This window comes from Panonychus citri, unplaced genomic scaffold (genome assembly GCF_014898815.1).
Source record: "Panonychus citri isolate SS breed McGregor unplaced genomic scaffold, ASM1489881v1 Contig00044, whole genome shotgun sequence".
Lineage (NCBI taxonomy): Eukaryota > Metazoa > Arthropoda > Arachnida > Trombidiformes > Tetranychidae > Panonychus > Panonychus citri.
Genome location: NW_026515449.1, coordinates 63,820 through 81,019, shown reverse-complemented (window position 1 = coordinate 81,019; position 17,200 = coordinate 63,820). Strand labels below are relative to the sequence as shown.

The following is a 17,200-nucleotide window of genomic DNA, read 5'->3' as shown; positions in this document are numbered from 1 at the left end:
GACATTCGACAATCAAAAAATATTCACCAAAGGATTTGATGCGCGGAGGAGGAAGAGGTCGAGGTGGTAATCGAGGTGGTGGTGGACCTCGAGGTGGTGGAAGAGGGCCAATGTTTAGTGGTGAAAATGCTGCAATCGAAAACGCAATGAAAGTCATTAAACCCGATGTAGTATTGGGAGATTATCGTTGGGTAATGGGCTTTATGACGAGTAAGTTGTTCATCTCTAATCAAATTCTTGATTGATTGTTACAGATATTTTTTTCTCTCGTAGAATGTCCTTGTCCGTTCATCCCTGTTATGTCCAATGGACCTGTTTCATTGTACAATGGACCTCCTATTGGCTCTGGTCTTTCTGTTTTCGATGCACCCGAAAAATGGGCTGAGGCTCGAGAAAATGGAAATGATATGATGAAAAATGGCCATCAGAGTTGCTGAAGGAAAATTGCGATCATGGACTCATGCTGAATATTTGGGAATTTATATCTTTCCCGAAGCTTTGGACTACAAGGAATTGGGTCCGGTTAATAAGAATTGGGTTCGTCTCGATCAATCAATACGATTACCTGAGTCGCAAGATTTTGAGTTACCCGATAAATTGAAAGATAAACCCGGTAAATTGGTTTACGTTTCCATGGGAACAAATGCTTCAAATGATCCAACGCTCATTAAAATGCTGGTCGATGCTTGTGCAAAGTCACCTAATCGATTCATTTTTGCCCTTGGTCGAAATGGCCACATGATACAATTGCCCGAAAATGTTTGGGGCGATAATTATGTCAAACAACTAAGTATTATACCGAAAGTTGACTTGGTCATCACTCACTGTGGGTCAAATTCATTGGTTGAATCTTTATACTTCGGTAAGCCGATGGTTGCGATTCCAATATTCGACGATCAACTGGACAATGGTCAACGAGTCGCTGATCTGAAGCTCGGTAAAAAGATAAACTTGTCCGACTTTACTGACGAAAAGTTGGTTCAAGCGATTGATCAAGTTCTTAGTGATCAACAAATTCATGATAATGTCATCAAAGTTTCTGAAGAGATGAAAAAATCACAATCATCAGATAAGATTCCAGTTTATATTGAATTTGTTGCTCGCAATAAGAAATCACCTTTTGAATGATAAACAATTATCATTTTCAATTTATGCTACTCAAGTTAATTGTAATAATCAATTGGATCAATAAAGAAATAGAAAGCATTATTTTCTTACCTGTCAGTTTATTTATTGATTAATTACTTTGATAATTTTTTATTACCATTGATATTTATTAAATATTGGATGTGATAATTTTCACTAACGAAAACAATTACCGATGGCTCTTGGTGGTAATTGCTTTTTATTACATTTGTATTAAGATGATGGAAAAATGAGATGCGTTGATTTAAGAGACAATTTCATCTCTAATTTGATGTTTTTATGTATATGATTGAAATGGACAAAGGTGAGAAAAGATTACAAGAAATCGTTGAATGAAAATGCTATTCAAATGTTTCCTTCTCATGTTGTTCTTGTTTGGTTACTTTCTTTGAAAATCCTTTGGTGTTTTTTGGGTCTTAGTGGATGATTAGTTTTTCAATTAGTTGTTTTTGCTTTAATAAAAATCAATAATTAATGAATTCTTGTTAATTCTTCGACAATTTTCACCAAATCATCAACTGTGCATTCTTTTTTCATTCCACTGCCATCATCAATCTAAGAAAGGAAAAAATACAAAAAAATCAATTAGATTAAATTTATTTTTCAATTATAATGTTGGATTAATGATATGGATTAAGAGATTATAACTCACATGTAATCCAACGGCAACTTCACTCATCTTATCACGACTTAAATCAAGGAAGCTTTCAATTAAATCTCCATCAATGAATCCATATGAAAGTTCAGTTACTCTATCGGTATGGAACGATCTCCATGCTGAGTGATCAATTTTTCCAACTGATTTGATTATTTTGGCTAATTTTCCTTGTACTTCCGATAAGAAATCAAAGAAATCTTGAGGAATTTGAGCAACCAGACCTTCACAATGAAAGATATAAAGAAAAACAATACAACAATCAGATAGTAAAACAATTAATAGATTGATAATGAAAACAATAGTTTTCAACAATCGATCCACTCACCAATCGCTCCCGAAACGGTGCCAAAAAGCACAGATCCTTGAATCGGTGTGGTATTTTCTCCCGGATGTTGCATCACGAGAGATCCATGTCTAAAAACGTTAACATATTCACCGATGTGAACTTGCCCCACATTTTGCAATGGTAATCGTTCATCGTCATTCGTAGCAGCACTAGAATGAGAAATGTTGTCAAGAGAGTGATTAGAAATTATGTTTTCAAAAAGAAATAATTTACTTCGGAATACACGAAATAGAGTAGGAATATAGAGAAATTTTAGAAAAGAAAATATTACCTGTCTTTTTGACGAACAAATAGATTAAAGTTATTCTCTGCTCCTAAAAATGTATCATCGTCCAGGATTTCGATAGCTGTCATCCAATTTGGCTCGAAATCTCTGGCGATCTCCTCAAAGTTTCCTTCCATTTGTTTATACGCTAAGAGACAAATCGATCTCATCAAATCACCAATGAGTATAAAATCACCTTTCACCTTAAGATAAAGAGCGAGAATTGTATTGAAATAATTACACTCATTGTGTAAATCTTTTTGTGCTCCGTCGAAAAGTCGAACTGTACTATTAATACTGGCCAATAGTTTATTGTTGAATTCACACAGCGAATATGGTGCTCCTTTAATTTCTTTCTCAGCGATAATTTGAAGCTTATTATCAGCCCATTGGAAGACAAATATCCTTCCCAATTTGGGTTCAGGTTCTTCAGGGTGAACGAAACAAGAACCAACAATATAATATGGATTAGGATCATCTCCAAGTCGAGCGGAGACAATACTAAGCGCACATTCAGCTGGAGTAAATTGAAAAGCATGAAGAACTTCAAATGTGTGTTGATCGATAATTAAAAGAGAGAAAACTTCAATCTCATGGCCTAATGTGTCTCCAGCGTTACTTGCTAAACTGCTTCCTGGTTTGATGGCTGAAGCCATGTTCGGGGCATGCGAAGTGTTTTGAGCTGTTGTACTTGCACTTTGACGAGCTGGAACATAACCTTCAATGTCTTGAATATCGTGGCGCATCGTGATTACACCGAATGTTTGACTTTGCTCCTGGTAAGCAATTCGACGCGGCGATTCACCAAGACTGATTGTACGAATGTGAAGTTTCTGAATCTCATCAATGGTACCAATGATTAGACTATTATCATTGGCAAGAGCCAAACTATCAGGATATGCTTGAGAGTGAAGTGGGCACATATGATTGACTTCTTTTAGATTAACATTTGAAAAAACTAACTTATGATTAGCACTGTAAATAACAGTTGGACGATCTGAACAGGCGAATACGTTAACAGTAACATTGGAGCGGAAAGTTTTAAGTACAGTAGGTTGAGTTCCAAGGGTAACTTTCTTTCGATCAGTAAGATAACAAGTTTCCTGATCCGGTCGAGTTTGAAGAGTAAAGTAAAAAAGTGAACCATCACCAAGAGCACAGAGAAGATATTTAATTCCCTCAAAGGTAACAGCAATTATCGATCGAGGAATAATTTCACCACCAAGCATTTCTTTGTGTAGTTCTTTGAGATCAGGGAGATGTAAAATTCGGATTGAGATATCGGTCCATAAGCCGACACAACAATATTCAGTTGAATCGGAATCTTCGGCCAATGGACTAACATCGATACAAGCAATTTCGTGTTCTAATATGGTCTCACTAATTTGTTCCAATGAGCCTTCTTTGATCTTTAAATAGTAGAGTTTATTTCTTGCAGCGCAAACAATTTGAGTAGGATTACAAGAGACAACGGAAATTGTTTGATCGGAGGGTGGACGCCATTCATTTAATAACTTTTTCGTGTCAACGTCGACAAGTAGTACGGAGGTTGGTGTAACTTGGATCACTTGATGGAAAGAAACATTTTGACAGGCAAATGTTTGTTGACTATTATCGAAACCGGAGATTTCGGTTTCTTCAACTTCTTCACCATTTAACATTAAAACTCGAGTTTGACCAACAAACGATAAAACTAATAGATTATCAAATTTGGAATCAATTGATCCCAATCGAAGTGGCCAAATACCTTTGATACCGGGTAGATCAATTGAAGCATGTTCTTGAATACCAATACCATTGCGAATGATACGTAAGGTGCCTTCTTTAAAAGCACCGGAACATGTAACCAATTGACCTTGTCCTTGTCTTTCTAGATCAACAACGCACATATCGACAATTGGTCCAAGATTGGTAAAGTTTTCCATTGTTTCAAGGTATGACCCTTGTTCATTTGGCTCAAGAATTAGTTTTACAAGCTGAGAATCACCTAAACGTGAGCCAACATAAACAACTCCATTGTCAAGGTAAGTAAGACATTCAGGAATTGTACATTCTCCCAATGTTTCGAGTTTTAAACTTTTAACATTAGCACCTCCATCAGATCGATCCTCTCTTTCAAGATAAAGTAAAAACAATCTTCCAGACATGTCACCAAGAAGATAACGTGATCCATTGGTATCAATTAGTCCATAACAAACAACGGTACTGTGACGTAAAGCTGGAGGTGCAATTGCTACATAAGCATCACCATTTAAATATGTTATTGATTCTTGACCGATAACCAAACAACCGCCAAAAGGCTGAGGCACTGCAATTAAAATGGATGCTTCACTTTCAACATTGTCTTGTTTCCAGGGACCTTTGATAAACTCTTTATCTTTCACTGAAACTTCCAATGTTTTCACATGACGAGCCGAATTTTCTTGTGAAATATAAGCCAAAGTTGGAACTGAACATCCATGGAGAAATTGAATGTCTTGAATTAAGATGTCTTCCATTCGGATATTAAAAGCTTTCATCTCTCCTTTATCTAAATCTTGCAAAAAGTAAGAAGAAAACAGTAGGTAAAGGTAAAGAAAATGGAGAAGAGAAAAAAATTAGATTAGAAAACATTAATAACAAAGGGACGTTATTCTCCTAGAAAAAAATCTTTGAGATTAAAATGTAATTTACCTAAGGGTATAATCTTAAAGAGTCCATCGTAAATTCTAAGGCCAATTATTCGGCATTCAGGGTCGATTATTCCAATTGAACCTGTTTCAGAAGGTCGATTAACCGAGTCTGCAACATCTCCATGAGTTTTGGTGATTATCTCAAAATTGTCACCATCTTTAACACATTCAAGAATACAAATTTGATTTCGAAATGTAAGGATAAAAAGCCTGTCCTGATTTTCACCCTTGGGTCGGTATAACTTCATAATGGTGATCCTTCCATAGACATTGACCTCTTTCACAGGTCTAAGACCTTCTGGAGTAACCAAATAAATCTCAAATCGAGTTGTTTTAGCGATGATTAAATTGAGATCTGTGGGTGATGTGAAATTTCCTATGAATTGAAACAAGAAACAAAAAGAAATGAAAAACCAAATCAATACCTTTCAAGTACATTCTCTGTATTTTAATACATAGAGAATTAGATATGCAAATTTAACAAACTCTCCAAGTAAAAATTATACAAGAGATTCAGAAAATTGGAAAACATGAAAACAATCAATTAATCGTGATACTACATGATTAAAAAAAGAAATTGGTAAATGATGAGAAACCACGCTGTTGATTTAGTTTCATTTCGGATAAGAAAAAAAACTCAAGCTTTTTGTGGAAAAACAAAAAGACAAACAACAAAAACACTCACCGGTGCAACATGCTGACACTGTGGATGATTTATGGGCAGTTACAACGTAATTGTGTGACATGATTTATAATCAGTTGAGAATCGAAAAACACGCAATACCAATTTAATAGAGAAAAAGACAATTAATGAACAATTTAAATTGAAATTGAGTTTAAAGACTAGGAAATTATTATTTTGAAAAAATATATTTTTCCATAAAAATAAAAACCATTTCCACTTCTGCGCATGACAAACGAAGAGACTTTTTCATTGAATAGGCGCTCAAAGCTAAATGACACACCGATCTTGAGATAAATTCTATTGTAAAAAATTCACTAGATGGCGACATGTGATTCTATCAAAGAATCAATAATTGACTATTAATTAAACTTTTATCGAAAAATAATTAATTGGGTTTTCTTTGGATACTAATTGCTATTTTTTTTGCTCATAACAGTCTAATGGATTGGAAAAGTTTTGGACTTGATGAGATGATAAATGTAATCAGGTAATTTCAATTCTTTACATTTCCAAACGATTGTTGATTAGGAAGTAATTTAGTAATTTAGATGTTTTTGTTTTGTTTATATGACAATATTTGTTTAATTAGATTTTCCTTTTAAACCAGAAACTTGGGAGAGTTTTTTTTCAAAGTTGAAAGATGGAAACTGAAACATATAAAAAACTTCAGAGGACGATTAGAGAGAGAAAGAGACTTTTAAAGTTTTTAAACTGGTATTTCTTTGATGGCATTTTCGATCTCCTCTTTTGATAACATTCGGTATCCTGTGTCAGGTTTAATTATTGCTACTTCAACATTAGTAGAATTTAATTTCTCCTCCATGACTTGCTTCAAGATTGTTAGTAAAACTTTCAGAGCAGCAGCTAAAGATAAAGACTGAAGAAAAATAAACATTGAAACATTAATAAAATGAATAGTTGATTGATGAAAGAGAGAAATAAATTCAACTAATGATATTTACTTTAGAATAGGCTTCTTGTAAGGCTTGTTGAGCACCTTCACAACCTGAGCCAATCGCTTTAGCATCACATTGAACATAAGTTCCAGAGGGATCCATGTAAAACAATTGTGGTCCACCATCGTCACAACCAGCGAAAAGAATAGCAACACCAAAAGGTCTACTCATCGCATTACCATCGCTGTCACTGTCACCAAATTGAATGGCTAAATTGGAAACAGATTGGGTAACACTTTCAACGGACATGTTTTCATTGTATAAGAACCAGTGATTCTGGAAAGAGGGTAAAGAAAAAGTAACATATTAATAGTAAGAAACAACCTTTTACCAAACTGAAGGAAAGAGACCAAAAGAAACCTTCTAATTTACCTGAGCTTCAACTCGAGCTCGATCAACAAGAGTACGAGAATCGGCCATAAGTCCACTACAAGCACATCCAATATGAGAATCAATTTCAGCAATTTTCTCAGTGGTTGCTGGTTCCATAAGAGGAGAAGTTACTCTTTTCTCTACTGCCAAAAGAACACCTTCAGATGTTGAAATTCCAATAGCAGTGGTTCCGAGCTGAATAAGAGAACAGAATAAAATAAAGAAAGAGCAAATTAACCAATTAATGCGTTTAAATGATGATAATAATAATTTATATTCTCAACAACCGGTAACCATTTCTCTTTTACCTTAATTGCCTCAATTGCATATTCAACTTGGAAGAGTCGACCTTCAGGGGAAAAGGTGTTGACACCACGATCATATTCAGACCTTGTAAGGAACATTTTCAATATTACCAATAATTAAAGTGAGAAAATAAAACAATTAAGTAAACTAATTAAATAGATTGAAAAGAGAAACTAATTTAATGTTTAGTCACTTTGATTCACAGTTTAGTCTATTCATACAAATAGTGGAATCGATACCATCGAATGTGATTCGATTCTATCGACTCATCATCGATTCCTAACTTGAGATTCTCAAGTTGAGAATCCTAACTCGGTGTTTTACCCGATTCCAGATTGAAAGTTTCAATTTGAAACTACAAAAATCATCAGTTGAGCCAAATATGAACAATTGTCATTGAGAAGTTCATTGATTCATTAGATTGTGACTTAGAAAACAAATTTGCGTTAACTGAGTACGAGATTGATTTGTTAATTTTCTGTAATTTATTTTACAATTTTTTCAAATATGAGAATATGTAGATGAATAGATTAACTCATTATACGTATTCATTTTTGTGGTGTAAGATTTAAGATATTAATTGGTCAACACTGTAGATTCGCGAGCTACTTAATAAGTGGACCAGTAAACTGATTACTTATATCAAGAACTCAATCAGAACTTAATCTAAAACTAGGCTTACTGCAACGGCAGTGACTTCGACACACTTTTAACAAACTTTCTGTCGAAAGTTGTTCTAATAACTTCTAATAAAGAAAAACAGTTGAAACTTGATTTATTAAGGTTTGAATTTTTTCTAGTTTTTAATGAGCACATGGAAATAAAAAGACCAATACAAGAATATCCATTTTTGAAGTATTGTGATCATCAGATTCTGATGTCGGAAACCCTTGAATCAGAGTGAAAGATTAAAGATGAAATAAGCCCCATGAAAGTGAACAAGAACGAAAGAAAGAAATTTGTTGATGGATTAAAGTTCTTTGTTTTTTTAAACACTACCTATTCGGATAAAAGATTGAATTCTGACCTGATTTGATCAAATTTTTTTCGAAAATGGTTTGAATCAATTAAAACGATCGATGAATTAAGGTATGACCGATAAAGCATGGAAGTAGAATTTTCGAACAATCATAACGACTATGTATAGACATATCAGTTTAATTCATAACAGAAACTTCCATTTATCACCGGTCATGCCTTATTAGCATAGATCAGACGGTCACTAATAATTAGACAATTAATTACTAAGAATATTACATAGAAAATTACTCTAATTAGAGTAACGGTTTGATAAATTAATTTATCAAACCGTTAGCGAGAACCCCGATTTGATTCAATTTATTTAGATGATTATTATTATAGGAATTAAATAATGTCCTGGTGTCTGAAACCTTGCCCAGAGTGAAAGATAAAATAAGCCCCATGAGAATGAGAAAGAACGAGAAATATCTGAAACTTGAAACTTAATTGTTTTTTCAACACTTAGAATTTTAACTGATTAGTATAGAGATGAATTAATTGGGAAAAACCAGTACACTATTTTCCCATGTTGCCTAGTGCATTACCAACTGTATTTGCAGTTGCGCTAGCTGATCCTAAGTCTACATTACCGACACTTGCTTGACTTAATATGTGAACCAACGCAGCGACTACTTCCATTAAGACCTGAACCAAGACCTCAAATCCACTCGCACCAGGAGTAGATGCCGAAACCTGGGAAGAAAGGTTGCTGATGACATTAGGAAGACTATCCAAATTAGGTCTACCATTTTGTACGAGGCTTGATACTGCTGATAAAACCCTTGAACTTGCACTAGGTGACGACAGTCTTGAAACTGAGTTAGAAACAGCACTTTGAGCATCAGCAGCACCAGACAGATAACCCTGACCATACCCTCCTTGACCAGCTCCAGCACCAGCACCCTGACCATACCCTCCTTGACCATAACCAGCACCAGCAGCAGCACTGTCACCAGAATCAGAACCAGAACTAGCACCAGCATTCTGACCATACCCTCCTTGACCATAACCACCGCCACCGCCAGCACCAGCAGCAGCAGCAGCACCAGCATTCTGACCATACCACCCTTGACCATAACCACCACCACCAGTAGCACCAGCATAGCTAGAACCATAACCCTGACCATAACCACCACCCGAGCCCGCACCCGAACCAGAACCAGAACCAGCACTGTTTACATTATCAGGAGCAGAACCAGGATCCTGGTAGGATAATGATGACATAAGCCCCAGCAAAATGGTGACGAACCAAAAAGAATTAACGACCAAAAGTTGTTTGAAACTCATTATTTTTTCTTGTGATTAAAACTTAGAATTTTAACTGTTAGAAGTATTCACTTATTCAGATGAAGATTTAATTTAACTATGATTTTACCTTTTATGTGGTTTCTTCCAATATCAATGTGCTCTTTTGGCCTCGATAAAGTTACCTGAATAAACCAAAACATAGGCAGAAACGTTCACATGATCATTTCAAATATAATTTTCTATTTAAATGATTCCACCATTTGATTTTATCAGATCGACTTCCATAAAGTTACCTGAACAAACTCAAACATATAACAGAGTTATTAGTTTATCTTTCTGACTAATTTAAAGATTAAATAATCAAAAAATATAAGGTAAATTAGCACACAGTAATTAACCATTGCATCTACATTTCAACAAAATTACTTTTATCAAAGTGATTCAAACACCAACTAGAAGAGAATATTGGATCAAATATGCTTAAGGAAATATTAATAATAATTTAATAAAAATTGGTTTGATATAGTTGGAAATCTTACGGAGAAAAAAGACCACAATTAAAAATTATCTCTTTATGCTCGATTTTATCATCTCATTTTCGTGAGTGTGGATTGAACATTAGTCCTAAGGACTGAATTTCATATCTCTTTTAATTTTTTCTCTTGTAATCTTAATTTTTAGTGAGGTGATATCAAGACTATTGTGCCCGATAACAAAGGAATTGGAGTAAATTCATCTTTTGAGATCCTATATCAACCGATCTCAATTCAACGATCACTAGGATATTAAATTTAATCATAAAACCATCCTCATTTAATTTATTTGATTCTCAATTTAATCAATTAATAAGAGATTAATATTTTTTTTCTACATTTTTTTGGTTAAATTGTCTTTGAGTTAAGATATAAGACATGGTGATTTTGTTCTGGGCTCTTCTGGTTCTCGTCTTGATCTATTGTTGTTTCGAGGTTGAATTAAACTCATAACTGAAGAGGTTCGAGAAGCTTGTGATCCAATTGAAAAGTCATCGGAAAATGATGGACTTCCCAGTCGTTCTGGTGTCTCGACTTCCGGTAAGTTGTTAACTCTCTTAGGTTTTACTTCTTGTTTCTCCTCAGTAGTATCATAATCTGTTGAAAGAAGAAACAAAAGAAACAAATCAATAAATGCGAGAAAAATTGACAGTTCTAAAGCGATTGGTGATCAAAGAGAATCAAATTTATGAAATTACTCTGCAGATATGAGATAATTATCGGGTGACCGAAAATGAGTGAGCATCTCAAGAATGGTAGGTCCTAGAATAAAATTTCAAACGCAATTGAAAGCGCCATCGATCAAATATAAATCGTGAATTTTTTCAGAATTTTTGAAGTTCAAGTGCAACTGTGGTTCTTATTTAAAGGCCAAAATCGCGATTTTCTCTATGAGAAATTTATAATGGGAAAGTTAGATAGCAATTTTCGTTGATTTCAGCCATGTTGGATCTCAATAACCTTACTTCAGATAATGATGAGCTTAGATATATAAGATAATAGGTCAAAAAGAATAACTTTTGACCGAAAATTTTGAGTCCAAAGTCAACCGTTCGCTTTTCAGGCTACTCGATATCTTGAGAACCGTGCGTCCTAGAAAAAAAGCCAAACATTTTTGGACTCAGCGTCAAATTTACTTTCTTAAAATGTATAGAAACGTGGGTCCAAAACTTAAGGTTCGTGAGATGCTCACTCATTTTCGGTCACCCGATATTTATATTTATTATTTACAGTGTTTCCCGATTGAAAAAAAGGTTTTCTCATTTGAAAGTTTGGTTTCTGCGAATCCTAGCCCGGTGTTTTACCCGATTCCAGAATGAAAGTTTCAATTTGAAACTACAAAAACAGTTGAGCCAAATACAATACATGTATGAACAACTACCATTGAGAAGTTTCATTGGATTGTGGCTTAGAAAACCAAATTTGCGTTAACTGATTACGAGATTGATTTGTTAACCTTCTGTTATTTAATTTGTCAACTTTTTCATTATAAAATATGTAAATTAAATTAAATTAAAAAACAAAACGACTTTGATTCTCTTACAACTCTCAAATATTTCTTGGCTTCGTCATTCTCAGGGGGCTTATTTCAGTGTATCAACTTATTATTATACAGTTCTCGACAAAAGTTTAAAGACAATAATCAATTGGTTATACCTCGAGTTATGTACTGGTGCTGGTTATAGTTAAGGGGTTGGAAACCAATTTATTCATCAAAAATTCATTGTTAATACTGTTACGGGGATAGTGACTAACCTAAATCATTGGACTATCCGACAACCGAGAAACACGTGAAGTTGCACTAGATGACGAAAGTCTTCGAGCTGAGTTAGAAAGAGCATTTTGAGCATCAGAAATAGAACCAGAACCAGCAGCCAAGTCAGCACTTTTTACATTATCAGGAGCAGAATCAGGATCCTGGTAGGATGATGATGACATAAACCCAGAACAATGGTGACGAACCAAAAAGAATTAACGGATTGGAACTCATTTTTTCTCTCGTGAGTAACACTTTAAATTTTAACTGTTAAAAATACTCACTTATTTAGGATGAGGATTTAATTTAACTATGATTTTCCCTTTAGACGATTTCACCTTTTATTTGGTTAGTTTTTCAATACGTGTTCTTTTTGCCTCGATAAAGTTACCTGAATAAACCAAAACTAGTTTATCTTTTTGACTAATTTAGACTAAATTATCAAAGGTCAGCAACTGAAGCTTCTAGGAAATGTTTCTGATTCTTTTCTTGGGTTTAAACTTTTTTATCGAGTTTTTGTGAATAAAAGCTGATCGAATTGTCCGTTTTGATTGAATTGTAGTGAAAATTGATGGAATTTAATCATCAATGATTCATCATAATCAACAAGAGCCAAAGCTCTATTTGTAACAAACTTTTGATTCAGAGATATTTCCAAATAAATTTATATTTAAATAAATTTTAATTGATTTGTTAATTTTCTGTAATTTAATTTTACTATTTTTCCAAATATGAGAATATTGAGATTAATAGATTAACCTTTTTTATTCACTTTTGTCAGGTAAGATTTAAGATATTAATTGATCAACACTGTAGATTTGTGTGTTACTTTATGGATGGACCAGTAAATTTATTAATTTAATTATTAATAAAACTTAATCTATACTTAATCTTGGGCCTAGATTCTAGGCTTACTTTTGCGATGCCGGTAAGATTCGAGAATTGTCCGTCAACTCGATATTTTCACTTTGAGCTGTTTCTGTGGGATTAAAGTTCAAGCTACATATGAAAATGGACTTAATTGTTCAGTTAATTGTGTTTGTTTAAATTAAGTTAGGTTAGGTCTTTGCTAATAAGGGTCATCATGAACAAAGAAAGGCCCGGAGGGCCTGAGACAATCAAACCGAACCTTAAGCCGAAAAATTTCCGATTGCAGAAACCTTGCACCAGGGTGAAAGATAAAAGATGAAATAAGCCTCACGAAAGATGAGAAGAACGGGGAATATTCGAAATTTATTGGTGGATTAGTCCTTGCTTTTTTAACAGTTAGAATTTTGACACACATCAAACATTGTTTAATACTTGATTATTATCTATCCGACATTTTCGCTACTTAATAAGTGAATGACTATTTCCATTAAGACCTGAACCAAGACCTCACATTCGCTCACATCAGGATTAGATGCTTAAATTTGGGAAGAAAGGTTGCTGATGACGTTGGGAAGATTATTTATATCAGGTTGATCATTTTGTACGATTCTTGATACTGCTGATGAAACCCTTGAGGTTGCACTAGATGACGAAAGTCTTGAAACTGCACCAGCGGCAGCACCAGCACCAGCACCAGCACCAGCACCAGCACCAGAACCAGCACCATAACCCTGGCCATAACCACCAGCACCAGCACCAGCACCAGCACCAGCACCAGCACCAGAACCAGCACCATAACCCTGGCCATAACCACCAGCACCACCAGCACCAGCACCAGAACCAGCACCATAGCCCTGGCCATAACCACCAGCACTATTAGCATCATAAGGAGAAGCACCACTAGAAGAAGAGCTCTGACCATTAACAGGAGCCTGGTTCAATAAAGACGACATTAGAACCATGAATATAGTAGTGAGCGAAAAGAAATTAACGGCCATAAATGGATTGAAACTCATTTTTTTGATCGTGATTAACAATTTAAATTTAAATTTTACTGTTTGAAACGTTCACTTATTCAGACGAAGATTTAATTTAACTATGATTTTCCCTTCAAATGATTCAACCTTTTATGTCTTTTTCTTTCAATACGTATTCTTTTTGCCTTGATAAAGTTACCTGAATAAACCAAAACTTAAATTAGTTTATCTTTCTGACAATTGGAATTAAATTACCAAAGGCCAACAACAACGCTTCTGGAAATGTTTTTGATTCTTTTCTTGCTGTTGAAACTTTTCTATTGACTTTGGTGAATAAAAGCTGAACGAATTGTCCATTAACATCCAATCGTAGTGGAAATTAATAGTTGATAATTTATTATAATCGACAGGAACCAAAACTCTACATTAGTAAACTTGATTCAGAGATATTTCCAATGGAAGAGGAATTAATTAAAGTATAAGTATTGAAATTTCGATAGATTAATCAAAGCTTTATTACAATGTTTAACTCAAGGTAAATCTAACAGTTGTTCTGTTTGACCATAAAAACGGCAGAAAAGATCATTCTTGAATTCGATCTCTTAAAATTTAATCAAAAAAGTGATCATGTTGATCACACGTCTTCCTTGTTTAGATAAGTGAGCATCAACTGAATTGGATTATGAATGGTTAGGTGATTAGCTGAATATACTGATGATCTTTGAATTATTAAGTAAACATTAAAGTTTTTTTATTCTAAATGTTTGCAGATTGATCATTAGAAAATTAGACTTTTGTTAATTATAAAATTAAGGCCAACTTTTATTAAATTGTCTCCATATGCATATTTAACATACCTTTTTTCTTATCCAGCTTTTCGTTGCTTTTTATCAGTATTATCAGAGAGTTGCTGTTTTATTTGTTTTAGAAAGTAAATATTCAAAGTGAATTGTTTTCGTTTTCATTTGTTCAGTAAATTCAATTGAAAATTGTGACAAACAAGCAAAAGTAACTTTGATTAATGAGTAACTGTTGATTACTTACTCGATAAATTAACCTTTTTTATTCACTTTTGTGGTGTGAGATTTAAGATATTCATTGATCAACACCGGAGATCTGTGTGCTACTTAATGTGTGGACCAGTGCACTGAATAATTTAACCGATAACTCAATCAGAACTCAATCAGAACTTAATCTAAAACTAGGCTTACTGCAACGGCAGTGACTTCGACACACTTTTAACAAACTTTCTGTCGAAAGTTGTTCTAATAACTTCTAATAAAGAAAAACAGTTGAAACTTGATTTATTAAAGTTTGAATTTTTTCTAGTTTTTAATGAGCACATGGAAATGAAAAGACCAATACAAGAATATCCATTTTTGAAGTATTGTGATCATCAGATTCTGATGTCGGAAACCCTTGAACCAGAGTGAAAGATTAAAGATAAAATAAGCCCTATGAAAGTGAAGATAAAATATCGTTTTCCCTTTGATCAGGTGTATTATTATCAGAAGATCCAAAATTTGCGCTACTTAATATGGAATTTAATTCACTGAATACTTGCAATAAAGCTAGAAGAAAGGCATCAGATTGACTTGCACCAGGAGTAGATGTCGAAAACTCGGAAGAAAGTTTTCTGATGACGTTGCGAAGATTCTTCATATCAAGAGCACCATTTTGTACGAAACTTGTAACCGCTGAAGAAGCCCTTGAACTTGCACTGGATGACGAAATTCTTGAACCTGGACCACCAGCACCAGCACTCGCACCTGTACTAGAACCATAACCCTGAGAATTCCCATAACTCTGAAAACCTGCACCAGTGCCAGAACTAGAACCAGCAGCAGAACCAGGATCCTGGTAGGATAATGATGACATAAGTCCCATGAAAATGGTGACGAACCAAAAAGAATTAACGTCCAAAAGTGGATTGAAACTCATTATTTTCTCGTGATTAAAACTTTAAATTTTAACTGTTAGAAACTTTTGCTTATTCAGATGAAAATTCAATTTCAATATAATTCTCCTTTTATGTGATTTTCTTCCAATATCATCGTGTTGTTTTAACCCTCTATAAAGTTACCTGAATAAACCAAAAGATAAACAGAAACGTTCACATGATCATTTTATGACCATGATATTTCAGATTAACATTTAATTCAAATATAATTTTCTATTTAAATGATTCCACCATTTTTGTGATTTTCTCATATCGACTTGTTATTTTGACTTTCATAAAGTTACCTGAACAAACTCAAACATATACTAGTTTATCTTTCTGACTTATTTAAAGATTAAATAATCAAAAAATATAAGGTAAATTAGAACACAGTAATTAATGATTGCATCTACATTTTAACAAACTTACTATTATCAAAGTGATTCAAACATCAACTAGATGAGAATATTAAATCAAACATGCCTAAGGAGATAATTTGCTAAATTTGTTTGATATAGTTTGAAATGCAAGGGATAAAAGTAATCACAATTAAAAAATGTCTCTTATTGCTCGATTTTATCATCTCATTTTCGTGATGGATTGAACATTAGTCCTAAGGACTGAATTTCATATCTCTTTTAATTTCTTCCCCTGTAATCTTAATTTTTAGTGAGGTGATATCAAGACTATTGTGCCCGATAACAAAGAAATAAATTCATCTTTTGAGATCCTCAAACAGTTGATCTCAATTACTCGATCATCAGTATATTAAATTCAATCATAAATATCAGTTATTATGATGATATAGTTTCGATTACAATTTTAATGAGCACATACACTGTATTTCCATCTTTTACTCGATTTAATCAAAGGTGATTAACCTTTCGATAAACGTTTTCACAAAATTTCTGTCTTCAAAGTTACTTTTGCTTGTTTGTCACAATTTAAATTGAATTCACTGAACAAATGAAAACGAAACAATTGACTTTAAATATTTATTTTAAAAAACAAACACAATCAAAGCGATTCTCTGGTAATAAGTAACGAAAAATTGGACCAGAAATTTTTTTTGTCATATGGAGATAATTTAATAAAAGCTGGATAAAAGTTATTCTTACAGTGTAATTTATCTTAATTATTGATAACAAAAGTCTAATTTGCTGATGATCAATCTGCAAACATTAAGAATCAAAAGAAGAAAAAACTTTAATTTTTACCTAATAATCAAAGATCATCAGTATATTCAGCTAATCACATAATCATCGTCATTCAATTTATTTGATGCTCAATCATCTTGACACGGACAATGTGTGCTCACTCTTTTGAGTAAATTTTACTAGATCAAATTCATTAATGCGATGTACTTTGAAATCAGTAGTATCATAACCTGTTGTAAGAAAAGAAACAAATTAATAAATGTGAGAAAAATTGACAGTTCCAAAGCGATTGGT

General features: G+C 33.6%; 3 protein-coding genes and 1 pseudogene across 4 annotated transcripts; 1 reads left to right on the top strand and 3 right to left on the bottom strand.

The window, feature by feature from the left end:
* The first annotated feature begins 17 nt into the window (after positions 1-17).
* Positions 18-1,209, top strand: LOC128398056 (uncharacterized UDP-glucosyltransferase YdhE-like; annotated as a pseudogene).
* A 180-nt stretch (positions 1,210-1,389) lies between these two features.
* LOC128398047 (DNA damage-binding protein 1-like) lies at positions 1,390-5,987 on the bottom strand. Of its 2 annotated transcripts, none has more exons than XM_053358854.1 (6): positions 5,773-5,987; positions 5,089-5,463; positions 2,422-4,951; positions 2,130-2,299; positions 1,799-2,025; positions 1,390-1,701 (listed from the first exon to the last, which is right to left on the bottom strand). In XM_053358854.1, the coding sequence occupies exons 1-6, from the start codon at positions 5,831-5,833 to the stop codon at positions 1,618-1,620; spliced, it is 3,447 nt and encodes a 1,148-aa protein (XP_053214829.1). In that variant the 5' UTR covers positions 5,834-5,987; the 3' UTR covers positions 1,390-1,617. The 2 variants fall into 2 exon arrangements, with proteins under 2 accessions (XP_053214829.1, XP_053214830.1); XM_053358855.1 differs by having other exon boundaries at positions 2,422-4,945.
* A 336-nt stretch (positions 5,988-6,323) lies between these two features.
* On the bottom strand, positions 6,324-7,628 carry LOC128398048 (proteasome subunit alpha type-5-like). The gene is made up of 4 exons (XM_053358856.1): positions 7,409-7,628; positions 7,101-7,295; positions 6,735-7,004; positions 6,324-6,649 (listed from the first exon to the last, which is right to left on the bottom strand). Exons 1-4 carry the CDS (start codon positions 7,502-7,504, stop codon positions 6,479-6,481), a joined length of 732 nt encoding a protein of 243 aa, XP_053214831.1. The 5' UTR covers positions 7,505-7,628; the 3' UTR covers positions 6,324-6,478.
* Positions 7,629-8,164: 536 nt separating this feature from the next.
* Positions 8,165-15,751, bottom strand: LOC128398055 (homeotic protein female sterile-like). The gene is given in 5 exon segments (XM_053358866.1): positions 8,165-9,727; positions 10,586-10,804; positions 11,998-12,124; positions 13,286-13,894; positions 15,269-15,751. Coding segments are annotated over 5 exon segments (2,223 nt in total). The 3' UTR covers positions 8,165-8,942.
* Positions 15,752-17,200: the final 1,449 nt, after the last annotated feature.